This window comes from Bufo gargarizans, chromosome 5, assembly GCF_014858855.1.
Source record: "Bufo gargarizans isolate SCDJY-AF-19 chromosome 5, ASM1485885v1, whole genome shotgun sequence".
Taxonomy (NCBI): domain Eukaryota; kingdom Metazoa; phylum Chordata; class Amphibia; order Anura; family Bufonidae; genus Bufo; species Bufo gargarizans.
In genome coordinates this window covers 58,714,678-58,735,139 of record NC_058084.1, presented here as the reverse complement: position 1 = coordinate 58,735,139, position 20,462 = coordinate 58,714,678, and the positions used below count along the sequence as shown (strand labels likewise).

The 20,462-nt window shown below is 43.9% G+C and overlaps 1 protein-coding gene across 1 annotated transcript in view; it reads left to right on the top strand.

The window, feature by feature from the left end:
- LOC122939089 (transient receptor potential channel pyrexia-like) overlaps positions 1-20,462 on the top strand; it is a 230,472-nt gene that overhangs the window by 158,057 nt on the left and 51,953 nt on the right. The window contains 5 exon segments of the mRNA XM_044295062.1: positions 3,142-3,235; positions 3,237-3,313; positions 9,978-10,105; positions 12,993-13,182; positions 13,291-13,492. Of these exon segments, the coding sequence (XP_044150997.1) occupies positions 3,142-3,235; positions 3,237-3,313; positions 9,978-10,105; positions 12,993-13,182; positions 13,291-13,492 (691 nt within the window).

The window sequence follows — 20,462 nt, the reverse complement described above, 5'->3', positions numbered from 1 at the left end:
CAGGCTGGGATTTGTAGTTTTCCTAAACACTTGTGAACAATTTGGGGGCAGGGTAAAAGGTGTGGTTTTATAGAAAAAAAAGTGCTGTCACACGCTGAACAGGCCGCATGATTTGTCTAGGAATTCATGTATGCAAAGTGAATTTACGGTGCAGCCTCTCCCCCCTAAGGGCCCTTTCCACTGCCCAGTGTTTGGGCAAATTATCGCTAAAGAGCCTTCCTACGGATGCTCTTTAGCGATTATTTGCAGGGGGAAAAGGTGCTGCCGATTACTTGATGAATGAACGAAACGCTTGTTCATTGGTTAATAGTATTGTTCATGTGGACACAAAATAAACGTTTGCCGGCAGCAGATCATGCTATCTAAACAGCCTCTGCTGCCGGCAAACAATGATTCTGTATGGGGAAGAGCAATGGTATTAGCGATCTCTCCGCCCCATGTAAATGCAGTGATCTCCTCCACTGATGAGGAAGCAATTATCAGAAAGGACTGTTTCCCTCCCAACAATCGCTTGCTACATCGGGCCATGTAAAGGAGCCTTAGGCCTCATGCACACAAACGTATTTTTCCGTGTCCGTTAGTTTTTTTTTTGCGGATAGGATGCGGACCCATTCATTTCAATGGGTCTGCAAAAAATGCGGACAGCACACCGTGTGCTGTCCGCATCCGTATGTCTGTTCCGTAGCCCCGCAAAAAAAATTAACATGTCCTATTATTGTCCGTTTTGCAGACAAGGATAGTCATTGTTACAATAGATCCGCAAAAAAAAAACGGATGCCATACGGACGTCATCCGTTTTTTTTTTTTGCGGACCGCAAAACACATACGGTCGTGTGCATGTAGCCTCAGAGCTTGTTCACACGATTGTATGGCTTTGGGCTTGTTCACGCGAACGTGTGGAGCCCGTGCCCGTGCTGTGGACCGCAAATTGTGGTCCGCAATGCACGGGCACCGACCGTAGCTCAGCCGCATGGGGATCGTTTACCGGGTCCGCAATCCCTCCGTTCCGCAAAAAGATAGAGCATGTTCTATCTTTTTGCGGTGCGGAGGCATGGAACTGAACCCCAGAAAGCACTCCGTAGTGCTTCCGTAGTGTTCCGTTCCGCATCTCCGGATTTGCGGACCCATTGAAGTGAATGGGTCCGCATCCGTGATGTGGAATGCACACGGAATGTTGCCCATGCATTGCGGATCCGCAAATGCGGTCCGCAATACGGCAACGGGCAGCACACATTCGTGTGAACGAGCCCTCAAATGGAGGAAATTGCTGCAGGACATTTTTATGTCAGTAAAAACTTAGATATTCCCAGACACCCCCATTAAGGCTACTTTCACACTAGCGTTCGATCGGATCCGTTCTGAACGGATCCGATGATAATAATGCAGACGGAGGCTCCGTTCAGTACGGATCCGTCTGCATTATTTTAGCATATAAACAGCTAAGTGTGAAAATAGCCTTGTACGGATCCGTCCAGACTTTCAATGTAAAGTCAATGGGGGACGGATCCGCCTGAAGATTGAGCCATATTGTGGCATCTTCAAACGGATCCGTCCCCATTGACTTACATTGTAAGTCTGGACGGATCCGCACGCCTCCGCACGGCCAGGCGGACACCCGAACGCTGCAAGCAGCGTTCAGCTGTCCGCCTGTCCGTGCGGAGGCGAACGGAGCGGAGGCTGAACGCCGCCAGACTGATGCAGTCTGAGCGGATCCGCTCCATTCAGACTGCATCAGGGCTGGACGGCTGCGTTCGGGTCCGCTCGTGAGCCCCTTCAAACGGAGCTCACGAGCGGACCGACGAACGCTAGTGTGAAAGTAGCCTAAGGTGCCCGTACAGATTAGATTAAAGTTATTAGATATGGACAATTTCAACCATAACGAACGTTCGTCAGGTGAAATTTAACAACAATAGAGCGTTTTAGCTGACTGATGACAGACCGTTATCTGGAAAGCTGGCTGTGGTTCAAATTTTAGCCCGATAGAAAGATAGAAAGTTCTTTCATCCTTTAGCAGTTCTTTTGTCCATAAATGATTATTTGTCTGGTGTGAACATTTATGGTTTCATTGACTGTAATGGGCAGTTTATGGAGTAAAATGTGTCGCCGAAACGAATGTTCACCAGGCGTTCAATGTTTCAATGAGTATGGTCACCTTTACACCAGGGTCGATTTCATAGGAAGCCATAGTTGTATTTGAGCACACAGCACAATGGGTTAATCAGTCTTTTCTATGTATAAATTAATTTTTTTAATCAGATGCATTTAAAGGGCTTCTGAAACCCCACTAAACCTTTTTTTTTTTTTATTTGCTTACTTATAATCCCTACACTGCGATTTCTGCCTACATAATCTAATTAATCATTTTGGTCCTGTAGATTTTGTTAAAAACATGCTTTTAAAATAAGCAAAATACCTTGCTACCAGCAAGTAGGGCGGCTACTTGCTGGTAGCAGCCGCATCCTCCGATCGTAAAGACGCCCCCTCCGCATTGTGATTGACAGGGCCAGGGAACGGATCGTTCTCTGCTGGCCCTGCCTGTTTGCATTCAAAATCTGGCGCCTGCGCCGTGGCCATACCTGTCTTCAATCGGCGCAGGCGCACTGAGAGGCGGCCGCTCTCTCGGCCGCTCCATCCTCAATGCGCCTGCGGCGGGTGTAGATGTGACATCATCGTTGCAGGCGCATTGAGGATAGAGCGGCCGAGCGAGCAGCCGCCTCTCAGTGCGCCTGCGCCGATTGAAGACAGGTACGGCCGCGGCGCCAGATTTTGAATGCACACAAGCAGGGCCAGCAGAGAACGATTCCGTTCCCTGGCCCTGTCAATCACAATGCGGAGGGGGCGTCTTTACGATCGGAGGATGCGGCTGCTACCAGCAAGTAGCCGCCCTACTTGCTGGTAGCAAGGTAATTTGCATATTTTAAAAGCATGTTTTTAACAAAATCTACAGGACCAAAATGATTAATTAGATCATGTAGCCATAAATCGCAGTGTAGGGATTATAAGTAAGCAAACAAAAAAAAGGTTTAGTGGGGTGACAGAAGCCCTTTAATAGATGACAGATGAGAAACCTGTTTCCCTGTGCCATAAGGTACTCAAAAATACAGTATGATACATATGTGTTTCCTATTTTGTCTTCCTCAGGAACGTCTTCGACTGGATTGTGTACTTTCTACTCCTGGCTGTCATCGTCACTCATATAGCTGACGTGATTGTGCAAAACAATGCAGATCTACACTGTTTCTCATGTCCGAGTCTTTGCCGTCACTATTATCTTTATCTGGCTGCGGCTGATGAAACACGCTAGAGCCATCCGGTAAGTAGTAAAAGTGCAGTGTAAATTGAAGGATTTCCCAATGCATACCTTCAAAAGGTGCCTCTGACTTACACCACCGTATATCTATACATCACCTAGATTACGCTATTCCATACAGCTGAAAAATAGATATACAAACGTCAGTGAATGGGGACCTGTGGATGCTTTCTCAAGACATCCAATTAAGGTCTTATGCACATGATCATATTTTCCTTCCGCATCCAATCCACGTATTTTGCGGATTGGATGTGGTCCAATTCATTTCAATAGGGCCACAAAACATGCCAGACAGCACACCGTGCGCTGTCCGCATCCGTAAGTCCGCATGCCCATCCCACAAAAAATAGAACATGTCCTGTTCTTGTCCTTTTTGTAGACTGGTATCCATATTTTGGAGATCTGCAGTTTGTGTAGCACAAAACATACAGTCATGTGCATGAGCTCTTAAGGGAGCGCCATGAAAATGATATAATTGCTATTAGTTTTACATTAGTTAAATATTTTATCCTTCTATTCAGACGGGGACTTTTGCAACTAGTGCAGGGATCTCCTAGGGAACCTACCATTGATGTGGGGATACACGGTTAAGTGCATACATTACAATTCATTACTTAGGCTAGCAAGTGTGGCTACCAGGAGCATACGGTTGGTTAGAGTAAAGGTAGAGTGTTGCTAAAATGTATCAGAGGTAAAAGTCCATTTGAAATACAATTACAAATAGGACATGAACCTACGGCTCTTATGTTGCAAGAATCCCAGAAGCACAGATACCAGGCACGCCAACGCTCAGGTCCGTTACAGTCTTTGTGGCGGTTACACACTTGGGAAATGTTGCTTTAAACTAGTAGATCCCCCACTTTCGCCTCTTTAGCAAAGAGTTCTGTAAACACAGGTGAGGGACACAAGGAGCTCTTCATGCATCAGACTCTTTCCTTGGGCAAGGCACTTGAACATTACCCCTTCCCCCTCTTCTCAGGTAAGATGATAACAATAACCTGAGAAAGCATTAGGGAGGTGCAACAGGCACAACCTGGGATATTTCTTTGAATGACAGCTTGAGCTACAGCAGACAGAAAACAGTTCAACAGAAAACAGCAAACGTAAATAGGGCCACTTTGGACAATGGAGAGGTCCTCTTCAGCCTCCTCCTCTTCTCCAAGATGAATCAGAAGGCCTCCTGGTGCTGAGGCTCCTGTGGCAGCAGCTCTGGCTGAGATGGAGTGCTTGTGACCTCTTGTGGACACAGGTGGTACTGCATAAGCTCTGGCTGTTTGCACAGATAAACGGGGCTCCCCTGGTTGAGGATGTTTCAGGACCCGGATCACCCACTCTTCTACAGAAGTTTTAAAAGTCCAAGGATCATCAGTATAACGCAGTGATGGCGAACCTTTTAAAGGCCGAGTGCCCAAACTGCAACCCAAAACCCACTTATTTATTGCAAAGTGCCAACAAAGCAATTTAACCTGAATACTATAGTCCAATATAGTATATCCTCTATGTACTTTATTATTTAGCTATAATAGCCTGCCTACAGGGGTCTTCAGGTCACTGCCTACTTCCATAGGTGGTTATTTGGGTTGGCGGGACTGAAGCTCCAGCTGCATCCGTTACACCAGCAGATGTGGCAGGCTGACCAAGCCAGTTCACTGAGCAGAGAAAGCTGCAACCTTTCCTTTCCTGGATCTTTTCCTCCTCTTCAGATGGGCAGTGTCATCTTGTTCCTCCTGTGAAGGCAGGTCTTCTGTCCACGAGGCACCACAGAACAAAATGGCTGATTAACCTCCATTTTGCCAAAGCGCTAAAACTGGAGCAGTTTCACACGCTTCTATACTGCAGTAAAGTCACTTTTTGGGGGTTCCACAGAGCAATCAGGTCAACATTAGTAAGGCACAAAAGTTCATCCTGTTCGTAATGCCAAATTATGCAACAATCCCCTGAGAAGCCATTGAAGAGAATAGGAGTGGTAGTGGCCTTGATGAGGTGTTGTGTCACAGTGTACTCCCTCAGGCTGTCAATCCCTTCGATGGAATGAAAATGTAGTTTGAAGAATCAGGCCAGAAGTAAATGTATAACAGTCTCTCTTTAAACTTGGTGCAAAATATAACTTGTGGCACATCCAGCAGTATAAAGCATAACTTGTGTCACATCCAGCACTATAAAGCGCAAACTGCAGATTCTGGCACCAGATGAGGTATGATGGCTGGTTGGATGGCAATAAATTGGCACTAGCTAGCACTTGTGGATATAGGTGTCTACTGTAATACTGTACATGCTTAATGTTAGTCGGGCCTAGTGATGGTCTAGGTACAGGTGGCGTGGCGGTGTCTGAGCTGTTGTCCCTCACCTTGCAGCAGTGTCTGTAAAGCTGTATTTCGCTGATCACTCTGCTGTCTTGTCTCTCAAGTGTTTTCTTGGGGCAGGATTTAGTTCTCACAAGAGCAGAATATCTGCTTCCCCCAAAGAGTTTCCCTCACAGAGAGAAATAAGATATGGTTCCTGGGAGTGGGAGCTCTGACACGTTCTTCCTCACTCCCCCACTATCATAACAGGAACTCCCTCTACTCTGCTTACTCACTAGACTGCAACTCCCCGCCCAGGCATGAACAGCCCACTCTTACCAAGAGGGGAGGAAGAGGGTAGTTAGCCCTGTTCCTGCCAACCATTACCTCCTCTGCTGGAGTAGCATCACATTACATTGCTGATAAAACTTTAAACAGGACTAAGGCCTCATGCACACAACTGTATTTTTGTTCTGCTTCCTATGCGCATTTTTTGTTGAGGTAAAAAAGGCATGTGTTTTTACTGCAGTTGCTGCAGTTTTGCGATGTTGTTCTGGTCAATGTATTTTTTACAGGTGAAACTCTCAGATTCAACAAGTTTCGCCTGCAATAACTACAACTGTGGTAAAAACGCTTTTATTATTTATGAGGCGGGTTTTGCTGGCGTTTTATTCTCTCTGCTCGTAGTGAGGGACCCTCCTGTGTGATGTGTACACAGGTTGTTGTAATGATCAGGGTAATGGTCAAGATCAGGGTATGTTCACACTGAGCTTTCTACACAGATTTCGGGGTGGATTCTGAACTGAAAACCTCGTAATTCACCTCCCGCCTCTTTCAATAGGAAAACCTTGCCATAGTTCATACAGGGCATTTACGTCCATAGATTGAAAATTCACCTTGCAATTAAAGAGAAGGCCAGAAGTTCATTCTTGGCACTGATTCTGTGGGAAAATTCACCTTCAAGTCAATTTGTTTCTGTCTGCAAAAAAGTCAGTGTGAACATACCCAAAGTCCTCCAAGTATGTGGAAGTTTTATAAGTGAGTGGAGTGCCTTAGGGATCAGTCATCCCTATCCTATGTTGACCGTAATGCTTGTTGAATATTAGGGGGAAAAAGGACTGTATTTTACATTTATGATCAGTTAGCTTTTTTTTTGGTGTAGAATTGAAAGCGGTGAACGGCTTATGGCAATAGTGACAGGCAGTCATGGCTCTTTGCCTCTGGCTAAAGCATAGGGATAGCAAAGGCAGATGTTCCTCATTATGCATGCCTGCACTGTCAGTCATGGAGGCTCGTGCCCTTACAACTCAGGCTGTGATTGATGACTGAGTGACCCCCCTCATCATCTATTTCTCCCTGTCAGTATAGAATATGTGATATTCTGACAGGGAGAAGAGAACAATGATCGGGTCATTCATTGATCAGTCACCACCTGCTATAATTTGTCACGGACAAAGGGCACGAGCAAATTTGATGAAAGGGACAAACATGTATAAAGGTGAAGTTTATCATGCTAACCCTCCTGTACTAGTCAGAGCAAATAAAATATTATATCTGCACCAATTTACAGCCTATATAATAATAAATATGATATTGTATAGATAATATAAAATATTAGTATGATATACAAAAGTAAAATGTTGAGTCACTGTGTACATACATTACTTATTCTGTACTGATCCTGAGTTACATCCTGTATTATACTCCAGAGCTTCACTCACTATTCTGCTGGTAGAGTCACTGTGTACATACATTACTTATCCTGTACTGATCCTGACTTACATCCTGTATTATACTCCAGAGCTGCACTCACTATTCTGCTGGTGCAGTCACTGTGTACATACATTACATTACTTATCCTGTACTGATCCTGAGTTACATCCTGTATTATACTCCAGAGCTGCACTCACTATTCGGCTGGTGCAGTCACTGTGTACATACATTACATTACTTATCCTGTACTGATCCTGAGTTACAGCCTGTATTATACTCCAGAGCTGCACTCACTATTCTGCTGGTAGAGTCGCTGTGTAAATACATTACGTTACTTATCCTGTATTGATCCTGTTATATCCTGTATGTTACTCCAGAGCAGTACCCATTATTCTGCTGTGAAGTCACTGTGTACATAAATTACTGTACCATTTGTAGCCGGCAGGCGTGCTTCGCCACAGTGCTGCCAGAGTCTGGTTACCAGGTGAGAGACCTGGTCTCCCTGTGGAGGAGTGCCGGCCAATCAGAGCTAGCATTCGCACATTTGGAGCATTGACATCAAGGGTCATGTGTCCCAGAAGCGCTGCATATTTAAATAGGCAACTTTTCAAATAATGAATTTTGCGTAAGTCCTTCACCTAGCTAATGGTGCTGCTGAATCAGATGTAAATTCATCATAGCACTACTTCTGTTTCTGATGGGTCTCTCTGCTCCTCCTCCCTTGTTTTAGAATTGGAGATAGAAGCAGAGAGGGGGAGGAGGTTGTACACTGTAGATCAGAAAGTGGAAAGGAGGGAAAGCATCCAAGGAGGCCAGCACAAGCAGGCTGCACTGTATCAGACAGCACAATAGAGAGGAGATCCCTTATAAGCTGTAGATGAAAATGCACTACCGCAATGAAACTGTGCTGATGCAGAGGGAGAGCTAGTAAAGGCGGCAGCAACCTGGACACACAGGCTTAACATTCAGCATGGATGGTATTATTTCCACATAACTCTAAAATTAAGAGCAGGCTGTAAATTGAATTTCAAAGGCTCTTAAGCATGCAATTACTAACGACTACGGTATATAAAATAATTTTCTCCATGCGGAGGTGTCCATAATCTAAACAATCTTTGAGTTATTTCAAATATGTTTTCTATTACCACAGCGTGGAAGCCAATGTAAAGTCCAGAGCTGTCGTCCTCTCTCCGTTTTCCTCATTAACATCACATTTTTAGAATGTCTTTCTGCTTTCATGATGCGGTAACATTTTCAACGTGTCGTAATATCTATTTCACTGCTATGCAATTAGATCTTCTAGGAACTAGATGCGGTCCAAGCCAGGAGGTCACATGTTATGCTGCAGGTTTTATAACATTATTATAGATTCTTCCTTTGCTCATTTTTATGAAAACTGCAAATATAACACACACTTCATGCTGCATCCTTCATAGAAAATCCTCACGTTAGAAAATTCTACCTTAGGTTCTGTTCACACGTGCGGTCAGGTGATTTCAGGTGGTTTTTTTTCATAGCAAGAATAGCTTTGTGAATGTCATTCTTAAAGGGGTATTTCCATCTTGTAAAGTAATGGCATATTCCTGACTTTTAGGACCCCCACTGACCCTAAGAATGGAGGAGCCACAGTGCTGATTCAGCACTGCGAACCTGTCACTGTATTTCCTCTGCGCAGCAGCGCACCTTGCTGTGGAGGGAGCTGCAGTCGGACCCATTCACTTGTATGTTGCTGTGCCGGATCAGTGGGGGATCCCATAGAGGGAAGGAATGTGCTAGTAATATGCGGTCACTGCATGAGGGAACAGTCTTATATAGGGGTTCTGTATGAATAGAGGGATACCCTCATTTAGGTACTTTATCAGTTGGGCAAATTTAACTACTGGAGCAGGGATTCTCTGTTGCTGGAGAACCTAGAAAATCTGTACATTGCATGGATATTTATTTAAAAGGGTTTTCTGCGAGTTCAATATTGGTGACCTATCCTCAGGATGCATCTGATCAGTGGGGTCCAACTTCAAGCAACCCCTGCTGAATAGCTGTTTGAACGCTGAAGCTTCCTCACAACATACCACAGCGCCACACACTGTATAGTGGCTGTGCTTGGTATTACAGCCCAGAGTCATTCACTTGAATAGGACTGATCTGTACACATACATAAGGGGACCGATGACATCACTGCCCTAGGAAGAGGCCCCCACACTCACCACAGCGCAGCAGCCTCTTAAAACATCTGATCAACGGGGCTACCAGCAGTCGGATCCCCTGCAATCAGATATCGGTGACCCATCTGGAGGAAAGGTCATCACTATTGAAGTCCCCAAAGACCCCTTTAAATAGATATCATGTAATGCTTAATTTTCCCTGTGGTGGGCGCTTTTTACCAGGTGTTCACTGTCTGGAGTTTACAGGTAATTGCTGAGGGTCCCAGTAGTGGGTCTCCCTGAGATCAGATTATTTTTGTGGACTTGCCTAATTCAGAAGGAATTGTAAAAAGTGGACAACCTGTAAAATCCATGACTCAAGTTGACGTGATATTGGTCTGTGATATGTTGTGTATATCAGGGCTTCTGAGCCCATATACAGCAAACACCCAACCAGATGTATTCCTAGCACTTGTATGAACACGATCCAGCCTGCTTAGTGCTTTGCGTAATGTTGTTATTTTTTATCAGTCTTCTTGGCCCGTTCATAGTGATGCTTGGAAAGATTGTAACTGATGTCCTAAAATTCCTGTTTCTCTATGGAGAATTTTACATTCCCTACGCCTGTGCATTCTGGATCATTTTTGGAGGTAAAGTACGTTCATCATTTTTCATGTTACCAGACAAATCAAATGCCCGCAGCAAATAAAGATTTTCCACTGTGCCCTAAGCTGACCTTTCTGCGCTGCCCCCACTACAGCGGCGACCCTGCAGATTTCACACCCCTATTACATCCCATCCGAATCAGATAATGACATGGCAGTCATCCAGATATCCAGATCTGATGCAATGTGCACAGTGTGGAAATAATCATTTGTCCCTTCACATAATAGCAGGAAAACTCTATGAAGCTATACAACTGCCCCAGAGAAGCACTTACAGACTCCAGACCACATCCCTAAACGAATCTGACTCCAGACCACATCCCTAAAACTAATCTGACCCCAGACCAGACCCAAAACCTAATCTGACCCCAGACCAGACCCTAAAACTAATCTGACCCCAGACCAGACCCTAAAACTAATCTGACCCCAGACCACATCCCTAAAACTAATCTGACCCCAGACCAGACCCTAAAACTAATCTGACCCCAGACCAGACCCTAAAACTAATCTGACCCCAGACTACATCCCTAAAACTAATCTGACCCCAGACCAGACCCTAAAACTAATCTGACCCCAGACTACATCCCTAAAACTAATCTGACCCCAGACTACATCCCTAAAACTAATCTGACCCCAGACCAGACCCTAAAACTAATCTGACCCCAGACCAGACCCAAAACCTAATCTGACCCCAGACCAGACCCTAAAACTAATCTGACCCCAGACCACATCCCTAAGGGTCCATTCACACGTCCGTTTTTTCTTTCCTGATCTGTTCCGTTTTTTCAGGAACAGATCAGGACCAGATCTGGACCCATTCATTTTCAATGGGTCCTGGAAAAAATCGGACAGCACAATGTGTGCTGTCCGTTTCCGTTGTTCCGTTCCGCATGTCCGTTTAAATATAAAACATGTCCTATTCTTGTCCTGAAAAATCGGATCCTGGTACAATACAAAGTCAATGGATCCGCAAAAAACGGATGACATTCGGATGTCATTCCGTATGTCATCCGTTTTTTGCGGATTCCGTTCCTGGAAACACATAACAAATATTTTTTTTATTTTTTATTTTTCAATTTTTTTTCAAAGAAATCCAAACAACTTTATTTGATTATTGAAATGTATACATGTTCCCGTTTTTTGCGGATCCGCAAAAAACGGATGACATACGGATGACATACAGAAACATTTTCAGGAACAACGGATCCGCAAAAAACGGACCGTTTTTCAGGATGAAAAAAAACAGGACGTGTGAATGGACCCTAAAACTAATCTGACCCCAGACCAGACCCTAAAACTAATCTGACCCCAGACCAGACCCTAAAACTAATCTGACCCCAGACCACATCCCTAAAACTAATCTGACCCCAGACCAGACCCTAAAACTAATCTGACCCCAGACCAGACCCAAAACCTAATCTGACCCCAGACCAGACCCTAAAACTAAACTGACCCCAGACCACATCCCTAAAACTAATCTGACCCCAGACCAGACCCTAAAACTAATCTGACCCCAGACCAGACCCTAAAACTAATCTGACCCCAGACCAGACCCTAAAACTAATCTGATCCCAAACCAGACCCTAAAACTAATCTGACCCCAGACCAGACCCTAAAACTAATCTGACCCCAGACCAGACCCTAAAACTAATCTGACCCCAGACCAGACCCTAAAACTAATCTGACCCCAGACCAGACCCTAAAACTAATCTGATCCCAAACCAGACCCTAAAACTAATCTGATCCCAAACCAGACCCTAAAACTAATCTGACCCCAGACCAGACCCTAAAACTAATCTGACCCCAGACCAGAGTCTGAGAGCCAGTTCCACTGATGGTGAATGAATCCACTGAAGTTATGCAGCGGTTCCAGCTTCTACATAACTTTGGCGCATCCACCGCCAGTCTAAATATACGCCAGCTTCCTTGCTGGCATAGATTGAGAACATTGTCTATGCTAAAACAGGCAAAGAAAATGATAGACCTGGCGTGAGCGGAAAAAAGTTGCCGATTGCTGCACAAATAACCTTTGTGCCGCAATCTTTGACAGCTATACGCCAGAAAACGGACGTTTATCTGATCGTAAATGTTTACATTCACTGACAACAAACAAAAACCTTGAAAAATTTGAGAAATTGAAACAGAAAGCATATTAAAAAGATGCCTTAGGCCTCTTGCACACGAACGTATTTTCTTTCCGTGTCCGTTGCGTTTTTTTTGCGGACCGTATACAGAACCAATAATTTCAATGGGTCAGCAAAAAATCAGTTTCCGTATGTCCGTATTTCCGTTCCGCAAAAAAATAGAACATATCCTATTATTGTCCACATTACAGACAAAGATAGGACTGTTCTATTAGGGGCCGGCTGTTCTGTTCCGCAAAATACGGAATGCACACGGACGTCATCCGTATCTTTTGCGGATCGCTTTTTTGCGGACCGCAAAATACATACAGTCGTGTGCAAGAGGCCTTATACAGCGAATGGAAAACTGGTAACCCCTAAAGTCAGCCTGCCAAAGATAGCCGAGTACAGCTCTCTGCACCAGTTCCATGAAGTTGAAATGTGAACGTTCAACTACTGTAGGCTCCAGTCATATAACTTTGTGATTGATGTTCTGGTCCTAGTGGTTGGACCCCCACTAACCTTACAGATGTCCCACCATCCAGAGGATAGGAAATAACTCGTTCTAACCAGAATACCCCGTGTCACGCCAGACAATAAAAATCAGATTTCTCCAGTACTGTAGGTTACACCATCCTGCATGTTAAAACACTCTGAGAACACCCCCAAAATGTAATGGTATAATGTATGGTATAAGCCTGTCCTTTGAAGATGATATTATGTATAGGTGTTCTTCCGTATGCTTGCAGGTACAGTAGACAACATGGCCACCGTACCGCAGATGCTGTTCACTATATTCCGCATCACGCTGGTTGACGACTATAACTTTGGAGACATGTACGCTGTTGATCCCGTCATGGCCTACATTCTATGTGGAACATTCTTAGGAGTTTCTTCCATTCTCTGTATCAACTTGCTCATTGCACTTCTTGCCGATACATTTCAAAGGTGCTGTATGGATCACACTGGTTTGTGTTTAGCTGCTGGCGCCGTCTTCTCAGCATCAGACCGGCGAAATTAAAACCAGCAAAAATGTCCTCTTTTCTTCTGTCATAGGGTCTACGATAATGCCACAGCAAACGCAGTCATGCAACAGGCAACTATGCTGCTACAGATAGAGGAAGGCCTCAGCAAGAAGAATAAGTCCAAGTTTGATCAGTACATGCGTACCAGCTGCGCCCCGCTGTCTCTCTTCTATGATGATGACCTCACTATTGATCAAGATGATGATCTGAAAAAAGTCACCATGCATATTAGGGTAAGTTTCTGCACCCAACAAGTGCAATGACCGGCCTGTGCATGTTTTCGCTTGTGTTTTTACTTTGACTACTTTGCTTATCCCATGATTGATGAAAAAAATGAAAATTAGACATCATATAGTACGTGACAATCTATTTCTAACAAAGCTAAAACCAGCCCTGGACCTCACATGGGCCCGGAGCTCTGCTATTCATTGCTCCAACTGCTGTGAAAGATTTATTTCAAGCTCATAGCTTAGGTGGCAATCCCTTTCTCATGAGCCATTTCACACCTGCACAGGCACCGACGGGCATTCACTTGAATGGGGTCCACAATCTGCATCCGACTGACCGCACCACAAAAAAGTAGTGCATGCACTACTTTTTTGCGGGGCGGAGGCACGCATCACTCCTGACCAGCCTGTCTGCCCCGTAGACTAATTTTAATTAGTGTGAGTATAAAGCTTAGCCTGCTCTCCCTCATTCACTGGAAGCCTTTTTCACACCAGGAGAGGTATAGGGTGGACACTCATTGCATTCGTTGGGGGCCATCTGGCACCAGGAGAGGTGTGGAGTGGGCTCGGCATGCATGTTGGTACCGGCATCCCCTGGATTTAATGGAGGCCATTTTGGCACAAAAAATGGCAAAAATTAAGGTGTGGAACCTACACTCGCTGAATCGTATGATAGCCGTCATGGCACATAACAGAGATCGCCTTGATGTGTGGCAGACGGGCCCAAATAATTTTTTACAAAATGGATTTGCCAAGAATCTTAAATTTACTTAATAAGCATGGCATTAGCATTGGAATAATTTTTTGTACTTTATTTGGTTTGCAGAGTGCTGTTGCATTGTAATTTTTTTCGCACGGACAGCACTCTGTAGTGCTTCCGTGGGCTTCCGTTCCGTGCCTCTGTTCTGCAATGCATCTCCCGGATTGTGGACCCATTCAAGTGAATGGGTCCACATCCATGATGCGGGGTGCACACGGCCAGTGCCCATGTATTGCGGACCCGCTGTTTGCGGGCCTTAATACGTCCACGGCCAGGCAACATTCACCATATGTCTACTTTATGTTGGCATCATTTTGGTAATGTTATTTTATTTTTTAGGACATTACTAAGTTTAGAATTTTATAAGCATTCCGCTAACCATGCCCCTCACGGAATACCTTGGGGTGTCTTCTTTCCAAAATGGGGTCACTTGTGGGGTATTTATACTGCCCTGGCATTTTAGGGGCCCTAAAGCGTGAGAAGAAGTCTGGAATCCAAATGTCTATAAATGCCCTCCTAAAAGGAATCTAGGCTGCAAAAAAGTGTCACACATGTGGTATCGCCGTACTCAGGAGAAGTAGGGCAATGTGTTTTGGGGTGTATTTTTACATATACCCATGCTGGGTGAGAGAAATATCTCTGTAAAAGACAACTTTTCCCATTTTTTTTTTTATACAAAGCTGTCATTTTACAGAGATATTTGCGCATCTAGGCTGCAAAAAAGTGTCACACATCTGGTATCGCCGTACTCAGGAGAAGTAGGGCAATGTGTTTTGGGGTGTCATTTTACATATACCCATGCTGGGTGAGATACATATCTTGATCAAATGCCAACTTTGTATAAAAAAATGGGAAAAGTTGTCTTTTGCCGAAATATTTCTCACCCAGCATGGGTATATGTAAATATACACCCCAAAACACATTGCCCTACTTCTCCTGAGTACGGCGATACCACATGTGTGACACTTTTTTGCAGCCTAGGTGCGTAAAGGGGCCGAAAGTCCAACGAGTACCTTTAGGCTTTACAGGGTTGCTCACAATTTAGCCCCGCCCAAAATGCCAGAACAGTAAACATACCCCACAAATGACCCCATTTTGGAAAGTAGACACCCCAAGGTAATCGCTGAGGGGCATATTGAGTCCATGAAAGATTGAACTTTTTAAGTTAGCGGAAAGGGAGACTTTGTGAGAAAAAAATAATAATAAGTTTCCGCTAAATTGTGCTAAAAAAAAAAAACTTCTATGAACTCGCCATGCCCCTCATGGAATACCTTGGGGTGTCTTCTTTCCAAAATGGGGTCACATGTGGGGTATTTATACTGCCCTGGCATTTTAGGGGCCCTAAAGCGTGAGAAGAGGTCTGGAATCCAAATGTCTAAAAATGCCCTCCTAAAAGGAATTTGGGCCCCTTTGCGCACCTAGGCTGCAAAAAAGTGTCACACATGTGGTATTGCCGAACTCAGGAGAAGTAGGGCAATGTGTTTTGGGGTGTATTTTTACATATTCCCATACTGTGTGTGAGAAATATCTCTGTAAAAGACAACTTTGTATAAAAAAATGGGAAAAGTTGTCTTTTACAGAGTTATTTATCTCACACAACATGGGTATATGTAAAAATACACCCCAAAACACATTGCCCTACTTCTCCTGAGTACGGCGATACCACATGTGTGACACTTTTTTGCAGCCTAGGTGCGCAAAGGGGCCCAATTTCCAATGAGTAACTTTACGATTTACAGGGCATTTTTTACGCATTTGGATTCCAAACTACTTCTCACGCTTTAGGTCCCCTAAAATGCCAGGGCAGTATAAATACCCCACAAGTGACCCCATTTTGGAAAGAAGACACCCCAAGGTATTCCGTGAGGGGTATGGTGAGTTCATGTAAAATTTAATTTTTTGTCACAAGTTAGTGGAATATGAGACTTTGTAAGAAAAAAAAAAAACATATTCTGCTAACTTGTGACAAAAAATAAAAACTTTCATGAACTCACTATGCCCATCAGCGAATACCTTCGGGTGTCTACTTTCCGAAATGGGGTCATTTGTGGGGTGTTTCTACTGTCTGTGTATTGTAGAGTACACCGCTATTGTTGACAAGAATTTCTCTAACTGAAACCTTCACAAGTTTTCTCATATAATGTTCTATATAGCAGAACATTTTAGCTAGAAAAATTCCATCATCTGGTCACAGTGTACTCTGTAGCACACCCGGTAAGGCAGCAGTCTTCTACACAAAGCGCATGTGTTCAAGTTCTGGGGTAGCAGCAAGACTTAAAGGGACACTGACAGGGCCAATAAGCATATTGAGGTATATACAGTATATGGCAGTACAGGTATTATAATGGGTATTACAATCATCTAAGTATCCCCCCTGTCCACATTATACATACAGAAAACTGAAGTTTTATAACCTGCTCCAACGGTCTTCAATCTGCCCAAGGGGCGGCGTTTCACCTCTCTTGCGCCCCCAGCCAGCCTCCCCCAACTGCCGCTTTGAAGCGCCGCCCAGCTCATGAATATTCAGTTTATATTTCTGCGGTCCCCGCTCTGAAGCGCTGCGCTGAACATGTGCCGGATCTTGTGAAGTCCGGTACAGTAAGCGCCGCCCAGCTCATCAATATTCACTTCGCTGGGCGGCGCTTACTGTCCCCGACTTCACAAGATCCGGCGCATGCGCCGGGCACTGTTAAGCGCAGCGCTTCAAAGCGGCAGTTGGGGGAGGCTGGCTGGGCGCAAGAGAGGTGAAACGCCGCCCCTTGGGCAGATTGAAGACCGTTGGAGCAGGTTATAAAACTTCAGTTTTCTGTATGTATAATGTGGACAGGGGGGATACTTAGATGATTGTAATACCCATTATAAGACCTGTACTGCCATAGATATACCTCAATATGCTTATTGGCCCTGTCAGTGTCCCTTTAAGTGTGTTTATTATTTGCTCCATTACATTTTTGTGATTACTAATTAAATTAGACTTTTCCTGTACTGGAATACAGAGATGTATCTGTAGATACCAGTGCATTGTTCAGGAATACTAGTAAGGGTACTTTCAGACTAGCATTAGAAGAATCCGGCAGGCAGTTCCGTTGCAGATCTGTCTGACAAATGCATTGAAAAAACGGATCTGTCTCTCCGGTGTCATCCAGAAAAATGGATCCGGTATTGTTTTTACATTCTTTAACTGTCTGCGCATGCGCAGATCGGAAAACCAGATCCGTCAATGCAGCAATTTCCTGAACACTTGGTACTGGATCCGACATTAATACGTTTTAATGGAAATTAATGCCAGAGCCGGCGTTCCTGCAAGTGTTTTGGAATTTTGGCCGGAGAAAATACTGCAGCATGCTGCGGTATTTTCTCTGGCCAAATACCATAAAAGGGATGGAACAGAAGACATCCTGATGCACACTGAACGGATTGCTTTCCATTAGGATAAAACCGATGCGTTTTTTTCCGGTATTGAGCCCCTTTGACGGAACTCAATACTGGACTTTAACGCTAGTGTGAAAGTAGCCTTAATGTTAGAGAAATTCCATTCACTTGATGCTGTGAAGCCTGTGGCTCAGCTAGTAATACCTTTGCCTCTGATACAGAAGGTCACTGGTTTGCGACCCGCCAGTAACAATTTGGTTAAAAGAGGAATAAATTTTTAAATACACAGGGGTGTTCTCAATCACCATGATAATGCTCAAGGTCCTAGTTACATGGGGGAATGACATTTATCTTAACCCAAAGGGTCTAGCGCTGTCAATCTAAAGGCACGGGGTGTCATTATGGAGCACCAGTGGCGTCGCTGGAGCGGTGCTCAGACTGCATAAGCCTGCCTCTTGGTGCTTGAATACTTCATTTGCATATTGTAAAAGTTCATTTTTCTCCACCACTGGACCACCCCTCTCTCTCTCTCTCTCTCTCTGATAAGGACAGCAGTAAATTTATGAAAAGTGATAGACTTGCCTAGAAGACATATTTTTAGGCTACAGATGTGAACTAATGTAGTGCAGTCCATGCCCATAGCATTGCTGTTAACATGGGCAGTATCTGAGCTGTGCTGGGTCTAGTTTCATCTAGAATAGGCATGCTCAACCTGCGGCCCTCCAGCTGTTGCAAAACTACAACTCCCATCATTCCCTGACAGCCTACAGCTATCATCCTACAGAAGGGCATTGTGGGAGTTGTAGTTTTACAACAGCTGAAGGGTCGCAGGTTGAGCATCCCTGATCTAGAATCTTCTAGACGATTCTCACATGGCTGCCCTTTAAACAAGAATACATGAGAATCTCAAACTCATTTCTGAAATGACAAAGAAGATTTTTTTTTTCCATTGTGTGACTTTAAATGTGATTAAATGGTAATTTGCAATTTTATTATGATTTATGTGGAGCTTCCTGTAAAAAAGAGACCCCTTATTATCCAGTCTCGGTGCCACACAGAAGAAGTGCAAGGAGCGAGACCAATGTTTTCATTTAGCACGAGGGAGATGGGGCATATGGGAAGATGAAAGCATTTGACACGCAGAGAAACTGGGAAACAACATGTTGAAATCTTTGCTGATTGTGAACGCCGTGGAGATTATTCAAATTGTGCTTCAAAGAGACTTTAATTAACTTCTGATCATGAGCCAAACCACGAGCGACTCGATTTCACACAGTTGTGTTAGACATTTCTTTTTACCTCTTTTTAGCTCATGCAATGTGATCCCAGTAAAGACTAAGGGAAAAACCCAAAGTGTATGATTTTTGGCTTCCCAGTTATTGTATGTACGACTGTAACACCCAGCATTCAACTACATAATAACCGCAGACCTAAACCGTATGTCGCCATCTTAACCACCTCAGCCCCCCTAGCTGAAACCCCCTTAATGACCAGGCCACTTTTTACACTTCTGCACTACACTACTTTCACCATTTATTGCTCGGTCATGCAACTTACCACCCAAATGAATTTTACCTCCTTTTCTTCTCACTAATAGAGCTTTCATTTTTTTACTTTTTTTGTTATTAATCGAAATTTTACGATTTCTTTGCAAAAAAATGAAATTTTTCACTTTCAGTTGTAAAATTTTTCAAAAAAACGACATCCATATATAAATTTTTCTCAAAATTTATTGTTCTACATGTCTTTGATAAAAAAAAAAATGTTTGGGTAAAAAAAAATGGTTTGGGTAAAAGTTATAGCGTTTACAAACTATGGTACAAAAATGTGAATTTCTGCTTTTTGAAGCAGCTCTGACTTTCTGAGCACCTGTCATGTTTCCTGAGGTTCTACAATGGCCAGACAGTAGAAAACCCCCCACAAATGACCCCATTTCGGAAAGTAGACACCCTAAGGTATTCGCTGATGGGCATAGTGAGTTCATAGAACTTTTTATTTTTTGTCACAAGCTGGGTGAGATAAATATCTCGGTCAAATGCCAACTTTGTATAAAGAAATGGGAAAAGTTGTATTTTGCCGAGATATTTATCTCACCCAGCATGGGTATATGTAAAATGACATCCCAAAACACATTGCCTAACTTCTACTGAGTACGGCGATGCCCCTCACGGAATACCTTGGGGTATCTTCTTTCCAAAATGGGGTCACTTGTGGGATAGTTATACTGCCCTGGCATTCTAGGGGCCCTAATGCGTGAGAAGTAGTTTGAAATCAAAATCTGTAAAAAATGCCCTGTGAACCACCTGTATTGCTTCATAATGTATCAATTGGATATGATTTATCTATTTCAATAAAAATGATATTAAAAAAATAAATAAATGACCTGTAAAATCCTAAAGGTGCTCTTTGGAATGTGTGCCCCTTTGCCCACCTAGGCTGCAAAAAAGTGTCACACATCTGCTATCGCCGTACTCAGGAGAAGTTGGGCAATGTGTTTTGGGGTGTCTTTTTACATATACCCATGCTGGGTGAGAAATATTTCGGCAAAAGACAACTTTTCCAATTTTTTTTATACAAAGTTGGCATTTGACCAAGATATGTATCTCAGCCAGCATGGGTATATGTAAAATGACACCCCAAAACACATTGCCCTACTTCTCCTGAGTACGGCGATACCAGATGTGTGACACTTTTTTGCAGCCTAGATGCGCAAAGGGGCCCAAATTCCTTTTATGAGGGCATGTTTAGGCTACTTTCACACTAGCGTTCGGGCGGATCCGTTCTGAACGGATCCGCCCATAATAATGCAGACGGAGGCTCCGTTCAGTACGGATCCGTCTGCAT